Source organism: Schistocerca serialis, chromosome 5 (genome assembly GCF_023864345.2).
Source record: "Schistocerca serialis cubense isolate TAMUIC-IGC-003099 chromosome 5, iqSchSeri2.2, whole genome shotgun sequence".
Lineage (NCBI taxonomy): Eukaryota > Metazoa > Arthropoda > Insecta > Orthoptera > Acrididae > Schistocerca > Schistocerca serialis.
The window spans coordinates 750,386,689-750,405,473 of NC_064642.1; the positions used below are offsets into that span (position 1 = coordinate 750,386,689).

Genomic DNA, 18,785 nt, shown 5'->3' on the forward strand with positions numbered 1-18,785 from the left:
CTTGTAGCAGATTTTTTAGCAATGAAGACTTTCTTTCTTAAAGATGAGTTACCTCAGAACATTACTCCATATGACATTACTGAATGAAAATATTCAAAATATGTCGACTTACTTATTTGTCTCTTCCCAAGATTTGCAATGATTCTAAGCGTAAATGTGGCTGAACTAAGCTATTTTAAGAGTTCCAAAATGTTTTTTATCCAATTTAAATTTCATCAATAGGGACAAACAGAAAGGAATCACTGAATTTAGTAGCCAAAGATTTGAATTTAATATTGTCTGTCTTGCTGCTACTGTTATCAGGGAGTTCGATATCATTTGCTTTACCAAGTTTGTTTGTTTTGTGCCTGATAATGCTCCAAAATAGCCCTTGCAAAGTTCTTAGGATTTTGGATTTTTTGTTATATTAAATGGTGTTTGTCTTTGTTTATGGCATGTTGAACAATTCTGTAATACTGCTTGTAGTGCATTTTTAAGTCCACGTCAGATCCAGTCTTCTGCATTAAATAAAAGAGTGCACAATCTTCACATTTGTGTGACGTGCATCCCAGTGATGCATTTGATGTCATTCCCAATTGGGCAGTTCTAACTACTCCCACCATCCCCAGTAATTTCTACCAGAATCTTTCTCCAGAGAGCCTACATCATTGGTAAAATGCCAGGTTCCACTCATTGCGTAGAAATACTAGTTACCCGGAACAAATGACTGAGGGAGTTCTGAAACAAACTTTCCCTTCCCACGACCCCTGTAAGGTAACGGACTGAGAAGCAACCAATACCTAACATGATCCATACTTTTGTAGTAGCTGATACTATGTCATGAATATTATGATAGCTAGTAACTTCTGTTCATACTTTGTCACTCGTGATTCAATCTCATATGAGAGCATAAACACTGTTATACTTGAAAAGCATAACACAAGTATTTTATGTACAGTAAATGACATGATAACCCAAATCAGCTTAAATGAACATACGATAAAGTTAATAAATAACTAATGTTAATAAATTGATTACACTTTGCTCAGGATTCTGCAAAAGTGTGAGTAATTAAAATAATTACATAATTATAGTGTAATTTAAAATTTTTCAAACGAAATTGTGTATAAAATAGATTTTATTAAGTTGAAAATGGATTCTTATCAAAATTTTGATTGTGCCAAACATATTTCTGAATTTTGAAAGGCACAATGCTGTGAAAACTTAATTTTTCATTATAAAGTGAGATCAATTTAAAAACACTTCAAGACTTCGCATATTTCAATTGTTACATATTTATTTACAATAGAACAGCTGCGCCTGCCAAGTCAGTGTCAGTTTTTACCCAAAAGTGGTTGCTGAGTACATGTTAGCCCAATTTCATGAAAGTTTTGTTAAAATTATTTGTCTTTCATTAAAACAAAATTAAAATTAAAAGTTTTGAGTACAGCTTTTTTTAATTAGAATAGCAATATTTTTGCCCATTCCATAAATCCAGGCTACTGGAACAAGCAGCATGCAGATAATCATACACACTGTCTTTTAGAAAGCATTGTTGATTGGAGCACAGGGATGGATATAAAATATTAAAAATCAATAAAAACAGTATTGATTGTGTTTTCAGGTTTTTTATTTGTTGACAACCAGTTTCAGCCATTTCTTCGGACCATCTTCAGGCTTACAACACCTCTATGGCTGGTGGTGGTGACAGATGAAGCGAGATCCGCAGAAGTATGGTTGTCAGTGTACTTCTATGGATCTTACTCCACCTGCCGCCACCAACAGCCATAATGGCAGTGTAATCCTGAAGATGGTCTGAGGTAAGGGCCTAAACTGGTTGCTAACAAATGAAAAATCTGAAAACGTGATCGAGACAGTTTTTATTGATCTTTAATACACATTGGTGGTGAGGTATTGGGCAAATGAAATAAGTAAAATTTTGAAAACTCTGTGTCGTTCTATTATCCTATTCACAGAATTTGTGGCATATTTAATTTTTTTTTAAAAAAGCAATTAACAAATAAAAGAAATAAGTCAACTGTATCCATGGTAGTGGGGTGATTACATCACTTTCTAGTGAAAGGGCCTCCCTGGTCTTTGACTAGTAACTTTATGTTGCACTTATTTCCTTGTTTTGCCTGAGTATTCCTGAAGTCCTGGGATTGCCTGCGCATTTTTCTCTACAGTCTTCAGAGCAGTGAAGCTGCTGGAGACATCTAGACTAAAGCTATCAGACTTCAATCACTGCAAAACATCTTGAACTTCTTGCAAGATCTGATAGGCTTTATCACAGTCCAGTCATCTACCATACTACTATATTTACTGCTGTTAAATGCAGCTTTGAACTATTCTAATTCTCTTAGTGCTACTGCCATGTCAGCTTTGATCAGATTTTCTTTGTTCCCTATTTTGGAATGATAGGCTCAGCTGTAACAGTCGCAAATGCTAGACATATCGCCATCCAAGTTGGATGTTTCACAGCACCCAACATGAAGAAAGCACTGGCAGTTTTTATTCTGTTGACCATTTCTTGGAATGCTGCAGCAGATTTCCAACTTGTCCATTATGACCTCTTTTTTAGTAGAAAGATTATGTTGCAATGGCTCCTCAATGTAAACTTGCAAATCAAGTAACTTATTGCAGTTTTATTTACTGAAAAAGGACTGAATTAAAACAATGACAAGTAATTTACAGAATGTAAACAAACATTAATGAATTAACTAAATGTTATATTACTAAATACATATCAATGGAGGGTGATGTTTCCTGTCCATCGATTGTGTGGCACTGTAGCAGAGACAGAGACTGTGCTTGTACAAAAGTACAATGTGAACAAACACTTTAGTTAAATATAGCAACACAATTTGCAGTTTTTATCCTCTAGATTGATGAAAAGCTCTCAAGTGTTCTAGGTGAATAGCACTTTACAAAATATTGAATATTGTGTTGTTTATAACATATGAAAGAACTTAACTTTACTGTTCTCAGAACTCCAAATAGTATCACTATTTGACTATTTCTATAAGCATATGTACATTAATACTCCAGCAATTGCAGAAGCACTAACACTAAACTTCTATTGAACTACCAGTTCTTTTAAATCGGCTTTTTAATAATTAAAACAACAAAATATAATGTTCAATGTCCTATCTACAGTGGAATATGAGGACACTTTCTATTGTAGAATATGAGGACAGGTTTCACCTAAGAGAGTTCTTTACAGAATTGAAATTGATTGGCAGTTTACACATCCTCAGACAACTGCTCCATTACACTTTGTGAAAGTCTTATGGAGTGTAATCAGCCAATAAGTTTTATTTCAATTAGATGGAATCTACAAACACACCGTTTAGTCTTTCAATAAGTTAGTCAATCACAAATTGTACAAATCAATGGGCTCCTCTGAGACTGCAGATTAAATGTATCTTATTTTAAGTACCAATATTACAAAAAGGATAACTGCTACTCACCATATAGCAGAGATGCTGAGTCATAGATGGCCACAACAAAAATACACTCACAAAATGAACTTTCAGCTTATACTGCTGTGGTAGGTGTGGGCTTTGTGTCTATCTTGGCTACAATAACGCCTTCACTATGCTGTTCGTAGTAGCTGACACATGCACCTATTTTTGTATTCATTATTAAACCTACTCCTGCATTACCCCTATTTGATTTTGTATTTATAACCCTGTATTCACCTGACCAGAAGTCTTGTTTCTCCTGTCACCGAACTTCACTAATTCCCACTATATCTAACTTTAATATATCCATTTCCCTTTTTAAATTCTCTAACCTACCTGCCCGATTAAGGGGTCTGACATTTCACACTCCGATCCAATGCCAGTTTTGTTTCTCCTGATAACGAAGTTTTGGAAGTTACCCACATTTAAAGTCAAATCACAATGGTGGGTTGTCAAAATAAAATTGAGAACACCCAAAAGATGCTTGTAAAATGTACAAAGCGTGACTGTTGTATAAGCCAGGCTGGATGACACTACACGGGATATATTATGAGATCCAGTACACACAAACTGTGTAAAACCAATGAAGTAAAACTTAAAATCTCTGTGTAATGTGTGTATACTTCTGCCATACTGATAACCAGCCAATATGGTGTAAGTAGCCCATGGTCTAGATATACACTGGAAGGCACAAGGGTTATGACCAGTTTTACTTCATTGGTTTTATATAGCTGGTATCTACCAAATCTCAAAATATATCCTATGTGATGTTATCCAGCCTGGGTCACTCAACAGTCATGCTTTGTACATTTTACAAGTATCTCTTGTGTGTACTCTGTTTTGACAACCCACTATTGTGGTTTGACTTTTAACGTGGACAACTTCCCGAGAGCTGAGACTCCGCAGCTATCCACCTACATTATGCAAACATAACCATTATAAACCTGAAGATGCATCTATATTGATGTGAAACCAACAGTTGTGAACAAAGCACCTCCAAACAGCTATCTAGGTTTAGGGAACACCTCATCATTCTCAACTTTTTAATTCTTGAAATTTTTATAATAATTTAAACAGTTACTGAGTGTTGAGTGTTTTTATTGTTATTCATAATGTCTCTGAGCTATGGTTGCTTCCCCAGAAAGTTGTTTGCATCATAGCAAAGGTCCTTGCCCAAGGAAAAAATCGTAGGATGTACTGGGAATTTAACTTGGGTCCTTCCACACCAAAGGCACTGACACTAGCCATTCACTTATAGGGTTCCTCAAAGCCAATTAAGAATTAAAATATTCCAGAACATACTGTTCTTATTCATTAAATAATTAAAAACAGTTTTCAGTAAATCTTTAGTCATTATTATAAAAGACTATTGTCTTCAGCAGAAGCAGGAAATAGATTACCTTTGAGCATTTCTATGAGTGAAAGTAAAATATCAGCTTTGCACAGAATCTGGGCACAGCCTTCATCTGCAGCAGCTGTCCCAAGCAGCACCACTACTTCTAACACAAGATCATCCTCATATTTCCCTGCAACAAAGAATTGCTGTGTTACAAACTTCAACTTTTTTTGAAGTACTAGATAACTTCAGACAAACATGTCACTGCCATGTAAGTCTGGTGACAAAAGATGGCCATAAAGTGCAGTTTTACTTCAAACCCTACATCAAAAGAGCCTGACTCACTCACAGGGACTCTCAAGTAATGCTACGTAACTGCATACAACAATTACATGCACTATACATTGGTGAACTGAATGTACTTCATAAACTTCTTGCATTAATTTTCTGTAAACATCTAACTTTTTGACAGTATACACTATTGTCTTCAGCAAGAAAGCAACTGGCTATTGAAGAAGTAATCAACATAAATGATCTAGTAGGTCATAATGTGACCATAGATTACATTAAGTCTATGTGGTTCATTTTATACAGGATGGTTGTGGGAGCTTGGCTGTTCAATACAAAACGTCAAATCAAAAACACAAATGATGATCGCAGGCATCATGTTTTTAAAAAGAAGTCTACAAATACCAGTGACTCTATGCTGGCCCCTATTTCAATTGTACAGGTGTGCATCTTCTAACACACTGGTCAGGTGGACTGAAGATGCACACTGTAATGCTGAAACTGGTATCAAGATGCAATAAAATTGGAAACATGGACAGATGAAGGTGTTTCTGATTTGGCATTTTATAGATATTATATTGGTGGAAACGATAAATCATCATCAGCAACCCAGCATGACACAGAATATGCGACACATATGCAGTCTCTAGGTATCGCTTGCCCAATCTGACACACTGCTGCCTGCGTAGCCCATGACACTAAGATATTGACATACATTCTTGTTTCCACAGCCTCTATGACTATTCAGTTCCTATAGTTTGGAGTGTGGTAATCATCAAAGAATCTGCAGAAATTAGAACGTGTGACCCTAAGATGTGGCTACCAACTTAGCAATTCAGGAAGTGGGCACTTGATACTGAGGGAGTCAATTGAGTACATCCCATATTACACATTCTGATGAGAACAAAGATGCTGCAGATGATGTTTCATCATTAGTACCACTGTAATTGCTGGTGGTATTGTTGTACCTGCTGGAACAACAAACAACAGAAGGCATGAGTAATCAGTGATGTTTATTTCTTTACAATGAAAAACAGAAAACCAAATAATACAACACTTCCACGATGAGTCTAGCACTGCCACTGGGATGGCGACCAGCAAGGTCAAGCGACGAATTTGGTGTATGGAATGTCAAGCAGTAGAAATCCCTCAGTGGTATAGTTGATATCCAGATGAGGGTGAACTGAACAGTGTGGCATCAAGGTATCATCCATTGGTGATAAGTGCCTCGTGCACCTATAAAGCCCTGGCAGCAGAGGAATATGCCCACTATCAATGAGTCAACAATGGTGTGGCACCACATGGCTGTTGTAGTACCATTGTGCAGCTATTTGAAATGTATATGTTGGCTGGGTGTTACTATGTTACAGTGGAGGCAGCTATGTGCGCAGGCCGCACCTACAATGTCCAGTTGGGAAGTGCCTTCCGGAAATGACAGGTCATAGCCATGTGATGTGTAACCTGCGGCTGTATGGCAGCAGGCGCCATGCTGTAGGCATTGATCATGCCATCACATTTACATCTATGTGACTGTATTATTACTTCAACAGTCAGCTGATTTCCTGATGAAAATAATGTTGGATATTGTGGAAATCTCATATTTTTATACAGAATTAACACGAGAAGTGCACCAATTACACTTAAGACAACAAATTCATGTTCAAAGCCTTCATGGTAATATTACAAATTGTCAGTTGTGTCTTCCCGAGACACAAGAAAACTAATAAATACGTTTGTATTCTTTTCTCGACTTACTGTCATATATATATATAAAATAGAGGGAAACATTCCACGTAGGAAATATATATCTAAAAACAAAGATGATGTGACCCACCAAATGAATGCGCTGGCAGGTCGACAGACACACAAACAAACACAAACATACACACAAAATTCAAGCTTTCGCAACAAACTGTTGCCTCATCAGGAAAGAGGGAAGGAGAGGGAAAGACGAAAGGATGTGGGTTTTAAGGGAGAGGGTAAGGAGTCATTCCAATCCCGGGAGCGGAAAGACTTACCTTAGGGGGAAAAAAGGACGGGTATACACTCACACACACACACACATATCCATCCACACATATACAGACACAAGCATATAAAAGAGGGAAACATTCCACGTGGGAAAAAATATATATAAAAACAAAGATGAGGTGACTTACCGAACGAAAGCACTGGCAGGTCGATAGACACACAATCATACACACAAAATTCTAGCTTTCGCAACCAACGGTTGCCTCATCAGGAAAGAGGGAAGGAGAGGGAAAGACAAAAGGATGTGGGTTTTAAGGGAGAGGGTAAGGAGTCATTCCAATCCCGGGAGCGGAAAGACTTACCTTAGGGGGAAAAAAGGACAGGTATACACTCGCACACACACACATATCCATCCACACATACAGACACAAGCAGACATATTTAAAGACCAAATATGTCTGCTTGTGTCTGTATGTGTGGATGTGGCTATTCAGAGCATCCTCCTACAGGCCAACCGCAAATTAGAACAGCATGCCACCCATCACCTCAAAAAACTATCCAATCTCCTGGTTTCCCACCTCCGGAAAGGCAACTCACTCACCCTTCACAACCTGTCCAGCAAACCTCAACCACCTCTCATTGTACACAAACCCAGTCTCTCCCATCTACTCAGTCTCCCACTTCCAGCTTCACTCCCTCCAAAACCTCAAAATTCCAATCAACACAATCTGGCACCACAACACCCTAATTCAGTAGTTAACCTTTCCTCCAAACCTCTCTCCCAATCCGAAACCTCTGTCCTATCCAAAGGCCTCACCTTCGGCCCCACTCCCAGATTCAACCAAACAGCCCTCGTCAAAGATTTACTGTCCTACACTCGTACTCTCTGCTGGAAGTATCACTTTGCCATGAAGAAAAATGATCCTAATCCTACCCCTAATGATCCAACTCCCCAAGACACTATCCAAATTGAACCCTGTCCGGAACAGTTCCGTCCTCCATCACAGCGGGACCCACCTCCTCTTCCTCAAAATCACCCTCTCCAAACCTTCCAGGAATTTCTGACTTCCAGCCTTGCCTCTCAATCCTTCTTAAAAAACCTTAATCCTACTCCCAACATCACCACTGCTGAAGCCCAGGCTATCCGTGATCTGAAGGCTGACCGGTCCATCGTCATTCTTCCGGCTGACAAGGGTTCCACGACCGTGGTACTTGATCGTCGGGAGTATGTGGCTGAGGGACTGCGTCAGCTTTCAGACAACACCACATACAAAGTTTGCCAAGGTAATCCCATTCCTGATGTCCAGGCGGAGCTTCAAGGAATCCTCAGAACCTTAGGGCCCCTACAAAACCTTTCACCTGACTCCATCAACCTCCTGACCCCACCGACACCCCGCACCCCTACCTTCTACCTTCTTCCTAAAATTCACAAACCCAATCATACCGACCGCCCCATTGTAGCTGGTTACCAAGCCCCCACAGAACGTATCTCTGCCTACGTAGATCAACACCTTCAACCCATTACGTGCAGTCTCCCATCCTTCATCAAAGACACCAACCACTTTCTCGAACGCCTGGAATCCTTACCCAATCCATTACCCCCAGAAACCCTCCTTGTAACCATTGATGCCACTTCCTTATACACAAATATCCCGCACGTCCAGGGCCTCACTGCGATGGAGCACTTCCTTTCACGCCGATCACCTGCCACCCTACCTAAAACCTCTTTCCTCATTACCTTTGCCAGCTTCATCCTGACCCACAACTTCTTCACTTTTGAAGGCCAGACATACCAACAATTAAAGGGAACAGCCATGGGTACCAGGATGGCCCCTTCGTACGCCAACCTATTCATGGGTCGCTTAGAGGAAGCCTTCTTGGTTACCCAGGCCTGCCAACCCAAAGTTTGGTACAGATTTATTGATGGCATCTTCATGATCTGGACTCACAGTGAAGAAGAACTCCAGAATTTCCTCTCCAACCTCAACTCCTTTGGTTCCATCAGATTCACCTGGTCCTACTCCAAATCCCATGCCACTTTCCTTGATGTTGACCTCCACCTGTCCAATGGCCAGCTTCACACATCCGTCCACATCAAACCCACCAACAAGCAACAGTACCTCCATTACGACAGCTGCCCCCCATTCCACATCAAACGGTCCCTTCCCTACAGCCTAGGTCTTTGTGGCAAATGAATCTGCTCAAGTCCGGAATCCCTGAAGCATTACACCAACAACTTGACAACAGCTTTCGCATCCCGCAACTACCCTCCCGACCTGGTACAGAAGCAAATAACCAGAGCCACTTCCTCATCCTCTCAAACCCAGAACCTCCCACAGAAGAACCACAAAAGTGCCCCACTTGTGACAGGATACTTTCCGGGACTGGATCAGATTCTGAATGTGGCTCTCCAGCAGGGATACAACTTCCTCAAATCCTGCCCTGAAATGAGATCCATCCTTCATGAAATCCTCCCCACTCCACCAAGAGTGTCTTTCCACCTAACCTTCGTAACCTCTTAGTTCATCCCTATGAAATCCCCAAACCACCTTCCCTACCCTCTGGCTCCTACCCTTGTAACCGCCCCCGGTGTAAAACCTGTCCCATGCACCTTCCCACCACCACCTACTCCAGTCCTGTAACCCGGAAGGTGTACACGATCAAAGGCAGAGCCACGTGTGAAAGCATCCACGTGATCTACCAACTGACTTGCCTACACTGTGACGCATTTTATGTGGGAATGACCAGCAACAAACTGTCCATTCGCATGAATGGACACAGGCAGACAGTGTTTGTTGGTAATGAGGATCACCCTGTGGCTAAACATGCCTTGGTGCACGGCCAGCACATCTTGGCACAGTGTTACACCGTCCGGGTTATCTGGATACTTCCCACTAACACCAACCTATCCGAACTCCGGAGATGGGAACTTGCTCTTCAATATATCCTCTCTTCCCGTTATCCACCAGGCCTCAATCTCCGCTAATTTCAAGTTGCCGCCACTCATACCTCACCTGTCATTCAACAACATCTTTGCCCCTGCACTTCTGCCTCGATTGACATCTCTGCCCAAACTCTTTGTCTTTAAATATGTCTGCTTGTGTCTGTATATGTGTGAATGGATATGTGTGTGTGCGAGTGTATACCCGTCCTTTTTTCCCCCTAAGGTAAGTCTTTCCGCTCCCGGGATTGGAATGACCCCTTAGCCTCTCCCTTAAAACCCACATCCTTTCATCTTTCCCTCTCCTTCCTTCTTTCCTGATGAGGCAACAGTTTGTTGCGAAAGATTGAATTTTGTGTGTATATTTGTGTGTCTGTCGACCTGCCAGCACTTTCATTTGGTAAGTCACATCATCTTTGTTTTTAGATATATTTTTCCTACGTGGAATGTTTCCCTCTATTATAACCATATATATATATATATATATATATATATATATATATATATATATATATATATATATATATATATATATATATAATTTTTTTTTTTTTATTTTTTTATTTTTTTTTTTTTTTTGGGGGGGTTGTCAATTGTAACTTGCTATTATACAGGCAACAATATTAGGAAAAGGGACTGGATTTGTCATTTTTAAAAGGATGAAACCAATGTACATAACGGTGATTTACTCATTAAATAAACAGCTTACAAAACTCTCCTTGGGACAGTTCTTGAGTTTTGTTCATCAGAAGGAACTCCTTACCAGGTTGGATTAACAGAGAAGATAGAGAAGATCCAATGAAGAGAAGCACATTTCTTCACAATACAGTTTTTTAAGTCCAAGAGTGTAACTGAGGTGCTTAACAAATGACAGAGGCAAATGCTACAAGAGACTGTTTGTTCAACATGGATAGGTTAAATGTTGGAATTCTGAGGGCATACACGGCAAGAAGAGTTGGACATTACATTACTTGCTCCTGCATATGTCTCACAACAGACCACGACAAGAAACTGACATAAATTAGCTCGTACAGGGGCTCCCCAACATTCATTCTTCGCATGAACCATTTGCGAATGGAACACAGAAGGGTGAAATTCTAACTGTACCAAAAGTACCAAGAAGAGATTAGTGTTTCATATCCGTTGACAATAAGGTCATTAGACTTTTCCCAGCTCCCTGAATAATCATTGCGCGATCTTCTTCACTGAGAGCTTTCCCGATAGAGCCTAACTAACATCTGACATTGCTGAGCCCTGCACCTGGCATAAAAATACTAGTTATCCAGTATGTTATACTCAGGGAGTCCCATATCAGAGGATGACTCAAGGGAAATAGTATTTTTCAGTTGGCCACTCTGCTAACTTGTAGATGTGCTTGCCCCATCAACCAAATCTAACTGAATCTACTTCGCATGCCATTCATTTCAGTATAGCACACTGGCCAGCACAGGTGTGTACTTAGGCACTGGCGGAGATCTTTCCTGTGCAGAATGTTGAGGCTGTCCATCACTCAACGCACTGTGGAAGAGACCACCATTATCGCATTCCAGACAGAAGGACAATAGCCCAGTCAACAAAAAGATGGTGTGAGACAGATTCTGTAACTAATGTGAAGCATAACTGACCTGAAATGAGGGATCAAATGCCATAAAATATCCAACAAGTTCATGCAGCTCTGCAACAAAGCCTATAGAGATCTGTCCATCACCATTTCAGAACATTACAAATCCCTCACGTCTTTGCAGAGGATTGCGAAACAGGATTTAAAGTTTAATCCTTATGAGCTATAAGTGGTTCAACAGCTACAGCTCGGGTATAAAGTGAGGAGGCTGAATTTGTGACAGACAGAATTGACCAGGATGATGTTTTTTTGAAAAGAATCCTGTGATGTCACAAGAGGCAAACTTTCATCTGGGTTTATCACAGAACAAAACTTCCAATACTCCTCAGACACAAATCTGACGCTCATTCATTAAACGCCCAGTGTAGCAAAAAGGTCATTGCCTGGTGCGCTACTTGAAAGTACAATGGAATTATTGGGTCATATTATTTGGAGACAACTACAGCAGCCAATGAATGTCAATTTCGAGTGGTAAGTGACCATGACAGAGATAGACGTTATTCCTCAAGAAATTATTGAGAACATCATGAGGAGCTTCTGCAAATGTATTCAGCCATTAATCACCAATGATAAAAGCCTTTCATTTTTACAAAGTAAGCTTGTGTTCAGCTTTTCAGCAATAGTAGTGTGTGTAGAATTGGTACCTATTACAACATTGTTGTTGTTGTTGTGGTCTTCAGTCCTGAGACTGGTTTGATGCAGCTCTCCATGCTACTCTATCCTGTGCAAGCTTTTTCATCTCCCAGTACCTACTGCAACCTACATCCTTCTGAATCTGCTTAGTGTATTCATCTCTTGGTCTCCCTCTACGATTTTTACCCTCCACGCTGCCCTCCAATACTAAATTGGTGATCCCTTGATGCCTCAGAACATGTCCTACCAACCGATCCCTTCTTCTGGTCAAGTTGTGCCACAAACTTCTCTTCTCCCCAATCCTATTCAATACTTCCTCATTAGTTATGTGATCTACCCATCTAATCTTCAGCATTCTTCTGTAGCACCACATTTCGAAAGCCTCTATTCTCTTCTTATCCAAACTATTTATCGTCCATGTTTCACTTCCATACATGGCTACACTCCATACGAATACTTTCAGAAATGACTTCCTGACACTTAAATCAATACTGGATGTTAACAAATTTCTCTTCTTCAGAAACGCTTTCCTTGCCATTGCCAGCCTACCTTTTATATCCTCTCTACTTCGACCATCATCAGTTATTTTGCTCCCCAAATAGCAAAACTCCTTCACTACTTTAAGTGCCTCATTCCCTAATCTAATTCCCTCAGCATCACCCGACTTAATTAGACTACATTCCATTATCCTTGTTTTGCTTTTGTTGATGTTCATCTTATATCCTCTTTTCAAGACACTGTCCAGTCCATTCAACTGCTCTTCCAAGTCCTTTGCTGTCTCTGACAGAATTACAATGTCATCGGCGAACCTCAAAGTTTTTATTTCTTCTCCATGGATTTTAATACCTACTCCGAATTTTTCTTTTGTTTCCATTACTGCTTGCTCAATATACAGATTGAACAACATCGGGGAGAGGCTACAACCCTGTCTTACTCCCTTCCCAACCACTGCTTCCCTTTCATGTCCCTCGACTCTTATAACTGCCATCTGGTTTCTGTACAAATTGTAAATAGCCTTTCGCTCCCTGTATTTTACCCCTGCCACCTTTAGAATTTGAAAGAGAGTATTCCAGTCAACATTGTCAAAAGCTTTCTCTAAGTCTACAAATGCTAGAAACGTAGGTTTGCCTTTCCTTAATCTTTCTTCTAAGATAAGTCGTAAGGTCAGTATTGCCTCACGTGTTCCAGTGTTTCTACGGAATCCAAACTGATCTTCCCCAAGGTTGGCTTCTACTAGTTTTTCCATTCGTCTGTAAAGAATTCGTGTTAGTATTTTGCAGCTGTGACTTATTAAGCTGATAGTTCGGTAATTTTCACATCTGTCAACACCTGCTTTCTTTGGGATTGGAATTATTATATTCTTCTTGAAGTCTGAGGGTATTTCGCTTGTCTCATACATCTTCCTCACCAGATGGTAGAGTTTTGTCAGGACTGGCTCTCCCACGGCCGTCAGTAGTTCCAATGGAATATTGTCTACTCCGGGGGCTTTGTTTCGACTCAGGTCTTTCAGTGCTCTGTCAAACTCTTCACGCAGTATCATATCTCCCATTTCATCTTCATCTACATCCTCTTCCATTTCCATAATATTGTCCTCAAGTACATCGCCCTTGTATAGACCCTCTATATACTCCTTCCACCTTTCTGCTTTGCCTTCTTTGCTTAGAACTGGGTTTCCATCTGAGCTCTTGATATTCATACAAGTCGTTCTCTTATCTCCAAAGGTCTCTCTAATTTTCCTGTAGGCGGTATCTATCTTACCCCTAGTGAGATAGGCCTCTACATCCTTACATTTGTCCTCTAGCCATCCCTGCTTAGCCATTTTGCACTTTCTGTCGATCTCATTTTTGAGACGTTTGTATTCCTTTTTGCCTGTTTCACTTACTGCATTTTTATATTTTCTCCTTTCATCAATTAAATTCAATATTTCTTCTGTTACCCAAGGATTTCTACCAGCCCTCGTCTTTTTACCTACTTGATCCTCTGCTGCCTTCACTACTTCATCCCTCAAAGCTACCCATTCTTCTTCTACTGTATTTATTTCCCCCATTCCTGTCAATTGCTCCCTTATGCTCTCCCTGAATCTCTGTACAACCTCTGGTTCTTTTAGTTTATCCAGGTCCCATCTCCTTAAATTCCCACCTTTTTGCAGTTTCTTCAGTTTTAATCTACAGGTCATAACCAATAGATTGTGGTCAGAGTCCACATCTGCCCCTGGAAATGTCTTACAATTTAAAACCTGGTTCCTAAATCTCTGTCTTACCATTATATAATCTATCTGATACCTTTTAGTATCTCCAGGGTTCTTCCATGTATACAACCTTCTTTCATGATTCTTAAACCAAGTGTTAGTTATGGTTATGTTGTGCTCTGTGCAAAATTCGACCAGGCGGCTTCCTCTTTCATTTCTGTCCCCCAATCCATATTCACCTACTATGTTTCCTTCTCTTCCTTTTCCTACTGTCGAATTCCAGTCAACCATGACTATTAAATTTTCGTCTCCCTTCACAATCTGAATAATTTCTTTTATTTCATCATACATTTCTTCAATTTCTTCGTCATCTGCAGAGCTAGTTGGCATATAAACTTGTACTACTGTAGTAGGCATGGGCTTCGTATCTATCTTCGCCACAATAATGCGTTCACTATGCTGTTTGTAGTAGCTTACCCGCATTCCTATTTTCCTATTCATTATTAAACCTACTCCTGCATTACCCCTATTTGATTTTGTGTTTATAACCCTGTAGTCACCTGACCAGAAGTCTTGTTCCTCCTGCCACCGAACTTCACTAATTCCCACTATATCTAACTTCAACCTATCCATTTCCCTTTTTAAATTTTCTAACCTACCTGCCCGATTAAGGGATCTGACATTCCACGCTCCGATCCGTAGAACGCCAGTTTTCTTTCTCCTGATAACGACATCCTCTTGAGTAGTCCCCGCCCGGAGATCCGAATGGAGGACTATTTTACCTCCGGAATATTTTACCCAAGAGGACGCCATCATCATGTAATCATACAGTAAAGCTGCATGCCCTCGGGAAAAATTACGGCTGTAGTTTCCCCTTGCTTTCAGCCGTTCGCAGTACCAGCACAGCAAGGCCGTTTTGGTTATTGTTACAAGGCCAGATCAGTCAATCATCCAGACTGTTGCCCTTGCAACTACTGAAAAGGCTGCTGCCCCTCTTCAGGAACCACACGTTTGTCTGGCCTCTCAACAGATACCCCTCCGTTGTGGTTGCACCTATGGTACGGCTATCTGTATCGCTGAGGCACGCAAGCCTCCCCACCAACGGCAAGGTCCATGGTTCATGGGGGGGGGATTACAACATTACGAAAAAGAAAGTTGCCACTCACCTTATAGTGGAGACGCTGAGTTGCAGTTAGGTACAACAAAAAGACTGTCCAATTTAAGTATTCGGTCTGTAAGGCTTTCGCCAAAAATGGACAACACACACACACACACACACACACACGTGCATACATGCGCAAACAAACTCACACACATGACTGCAGTCTCAGGCCACTCTAGCCACAATGCAACCAGCAACACCAGTGCATAATGGAAGTGGTGACTAGGTGGGGGTAAGGAGGAGGCTGGGGCAGGGAGGAGCAGGGATAGTAGGGAAGGGGTGGCAGACAGAGAAGTGCTGCTGCGAACCAAGCAGGGATGAGGTGGAGAGGAAGTGGGGCAGCTATGTGCAGTCCGGAGGTTAGATGGTGGCCAGGAGAGAGATGAGGAGCGGGGAGGGTTAGTGGAAAAGGAGAGAAAGATTGGGCGCGATGGTGGAATCAGGGCGGTATAGTGCTGGAATAGGAACAGGGAGGCTGGATGGGGAGGTCAATGACCAATAAATGTTGGGGCCAGGAGGGTTACGGGAATGCAGGATATATTTCAGCGAAAGATCCCAGCTGCGCAATTCAGAAAAGCTGGTGTTGGTGGGAAGGATCCATGTGGCACACGCTGTGAAGCAGTCATCGAAATGAAGAACATCATCTTTAGCAGCATGCTCAGCAAATGGGTGGTCCACTTGTTTCTTGGCCACAGTTTGTCAGTGGCCATTCATGCAGTCAGATAGCGTGTTGGTTGTCATGCCCACATAGAATGCAGTACAGTGATTGCAGCTTAGTTTGTAGATCACATGACTAGTTTCACAGGTAGCTCTGCCTTTGATGCGATAGGTGATGTTTGCGACCGGACTGGAGTAGGTGGAGGTGGGAGAAAGTATGAGACAGGTTTTGCATCTAGATCTATTACAGGGGTATGAGCCATGAGATAAGTGGTTGGGAGCAGGGGTTGTGTAGGGATGGACAAGTATATTGTGTATGTTTAGTGGACGGTGGAATACCACTGTGGGAGGAGAGGGAAGGATAGTGGGCAGGACATTTCTCATTTCAGGGCATGATGAGAGGTAATCAAAACCCTGACAGAGAATGTAATTCAGCTGCTCCACTCCTGGGTGGTACTGAGTTGCAATGGGAATGCTCCTCTGTGGCTGGACAGTGGGACTATGTGAGATGGTGGGAGACTGGAAAGATAAAGCACAGGAGACTTGTTTTTGTACAAGGTTGGGAGGACAATTACGGTCTATGAAGGCTTCAGTGAGACCCTCAGTATATTTTGAGAGGGACCGCTTGTCACTGCAGATGCGACGACCATGGATGGCTTGGCTGTATGGACGGTACGTATAAGTATGGGGTGGCAGCTGTCAAAGTGAAGATAATGCTGGTGGTTAGTAGGTTTGATATGGACGGAGGTACTGATGTAGCCGTCTTTGAGGTGGAGGTCAACCTCTAGGAAGGTAGCTTGTTGGGTTGAGTAGGACAAGGTGAACCAAATGGGGAAAAAGTTGTTGAGGTTCTTGAGGAATGTGGATAGGGTGTCCTCACCCTCGATCTAGACCACAAAAATGTCATTAGTGAATCTGAACCATGTGAGGGATTTAGGAGTCTGGGTGTATAGGAAAGATTCTTCTAGATGGTCCATGAATAGATTGGCATAGGATGGTGACATGCAGGTGCCCATAGCTGTACTTCGGATTTGACTGTAGGTAATGCCTTCAAAGGAGAAAAAATTGTAGGTGAGGATATAATTGGTCATGGCGACTAGGAAGGAGGTTCTTGGTTTTTAATCCATTGGGCGCTGATAAAGGTAATGTTCTATAGTGGTAAGGCCATCGGCATTAAGGATGTTAGAATAAAGGGAGGTTCCATCAATAGTGACGTGAAGGGCACCGTGTGGTAAAGGGACAGAAAATATGGAGGGTCGGTGGAGGAAGTGGTTGGTATCTTTTATGTAGGAGGGTAGATTCCTAGTTATAGGTTGAAGGTGTTGGTCTGCGAGCATAGAAATTTTCTCAGTGGGGACACAGTAACTAGCCATACTGGGGTGTCCAAGGTGGTTGGGTTTACGGAGTTTAGGACTAGAGGTTCTGGGATGGGCATAAGGATTTGAGGAGTGACTGGAGATAATGCAGGATTTCTGGAATGGGGTCACTGTGGCGAGGTTTGTAGGTGGATGTATCTGACAGCTGTCAGAGTCCTGGAAGGTAATCCTTGTGGTTCAAAACAACAGTGGTGGAGCCTTTGTCTGCAGATAAGATTATAAGGTCAGGACTAGTTTTTAGATGGTGGACTGCGGTTCTTTCTGCAGATGCAAGGTTAGTTTGCATATTGAGGGATTTGAGGCATGATGGTGAGGCAAGGTTCGAGGGTAAGAAATTCTGGGAAGTTAACAGGGGTTGATTTGTAGGCAGTGGGGGTGGATCATGGTTGGATGAAGGAGAGAACTGAGTTGGGCAGGGTCCAACATTCGTCTTTCATTCAGTATGATTGCTTGGGTTGGTGGTGAAAAATTATTTCCACTGTAGGGACCAGGAGCAGGAGAGAAGGTCTTCAGCATGCTGTAGAGGTGGTGGACAGTGGTACTCCAAAGTGGGTGTAGGAAGTGAGCAGGGTGGAGAGCTTTTTGAGGGGGTGTTGCGCAAGTTGCTCTAGTTCCTCGAGGGCAAGTGTTTCAATGTGTGTTATTGGTTCCAGGAATATGGGATTGCATAGCAGGAGCATTTGCAATCCCATATTCCTGGAACCCATAACAAACGCTGAAACACTTGCCCTCCAGGAACTAGAGTAACATGCACACCGCCCCCTCAAAAAGCTCTCCAGCTGCTGACTTACTCCCACCTTTGGAATACCACTGTCCACCACCTCTAGAATAACCTCCCAACCTCCTCAACGTCCCCTTATACCTGACAAACCCTGTCTCGCAGACCTACTACATTTACCTTGCCTACCAAAACTCCCTCCCACGACCACACAGAACCCAGAAGCTAAGCTGACCCAAAACACTGTCATGAACCTTCCCTACAAAAGCTTTGGCCCCACAGAACTATCAGTCCTTTTGAAAGGCCTCACCTTTTGCCTCACTCCCAAAATCAATCATTCAGGACTTGTTAAAGACCTTCTCTCTTTCTCCTGGCCCCTACAGTGGAAACACTTTTTCGCCACCAACCCTACCAAACATACTCAACGGAAGACCAATTTTGAACCTTGCCT

The 18,785-nt window shown here is 41.7% G+C and overlaps 1 protein-coding gene across 3 annotated transcripts in view; it reads right to left on the minus strand.

The window, feature by feature from the left end:
• LOC126481575 (kinesin-associated protein 3) overlaps nucleotides 1-18,785 on the minus strand; it is a 206,948-nt gene that overhangs the window by 72,897 nt on the left and 115,266 nt on the right. For all 3 annotated transcript variants that reach the window (XM_050105432.1, XM_050105434.1, XM_050105433.1), the window contains exon 12: nucleotides 4,844-4,969. In XM_050105432.1, the coding sequence (XP_049961389.1) occupies nucleotides 4,844-4,969 (126 nt within the window). The remainder of the gene's footprint in view (nucleotides 1-4,843; nucleotides 4,970-18,785) is intronic.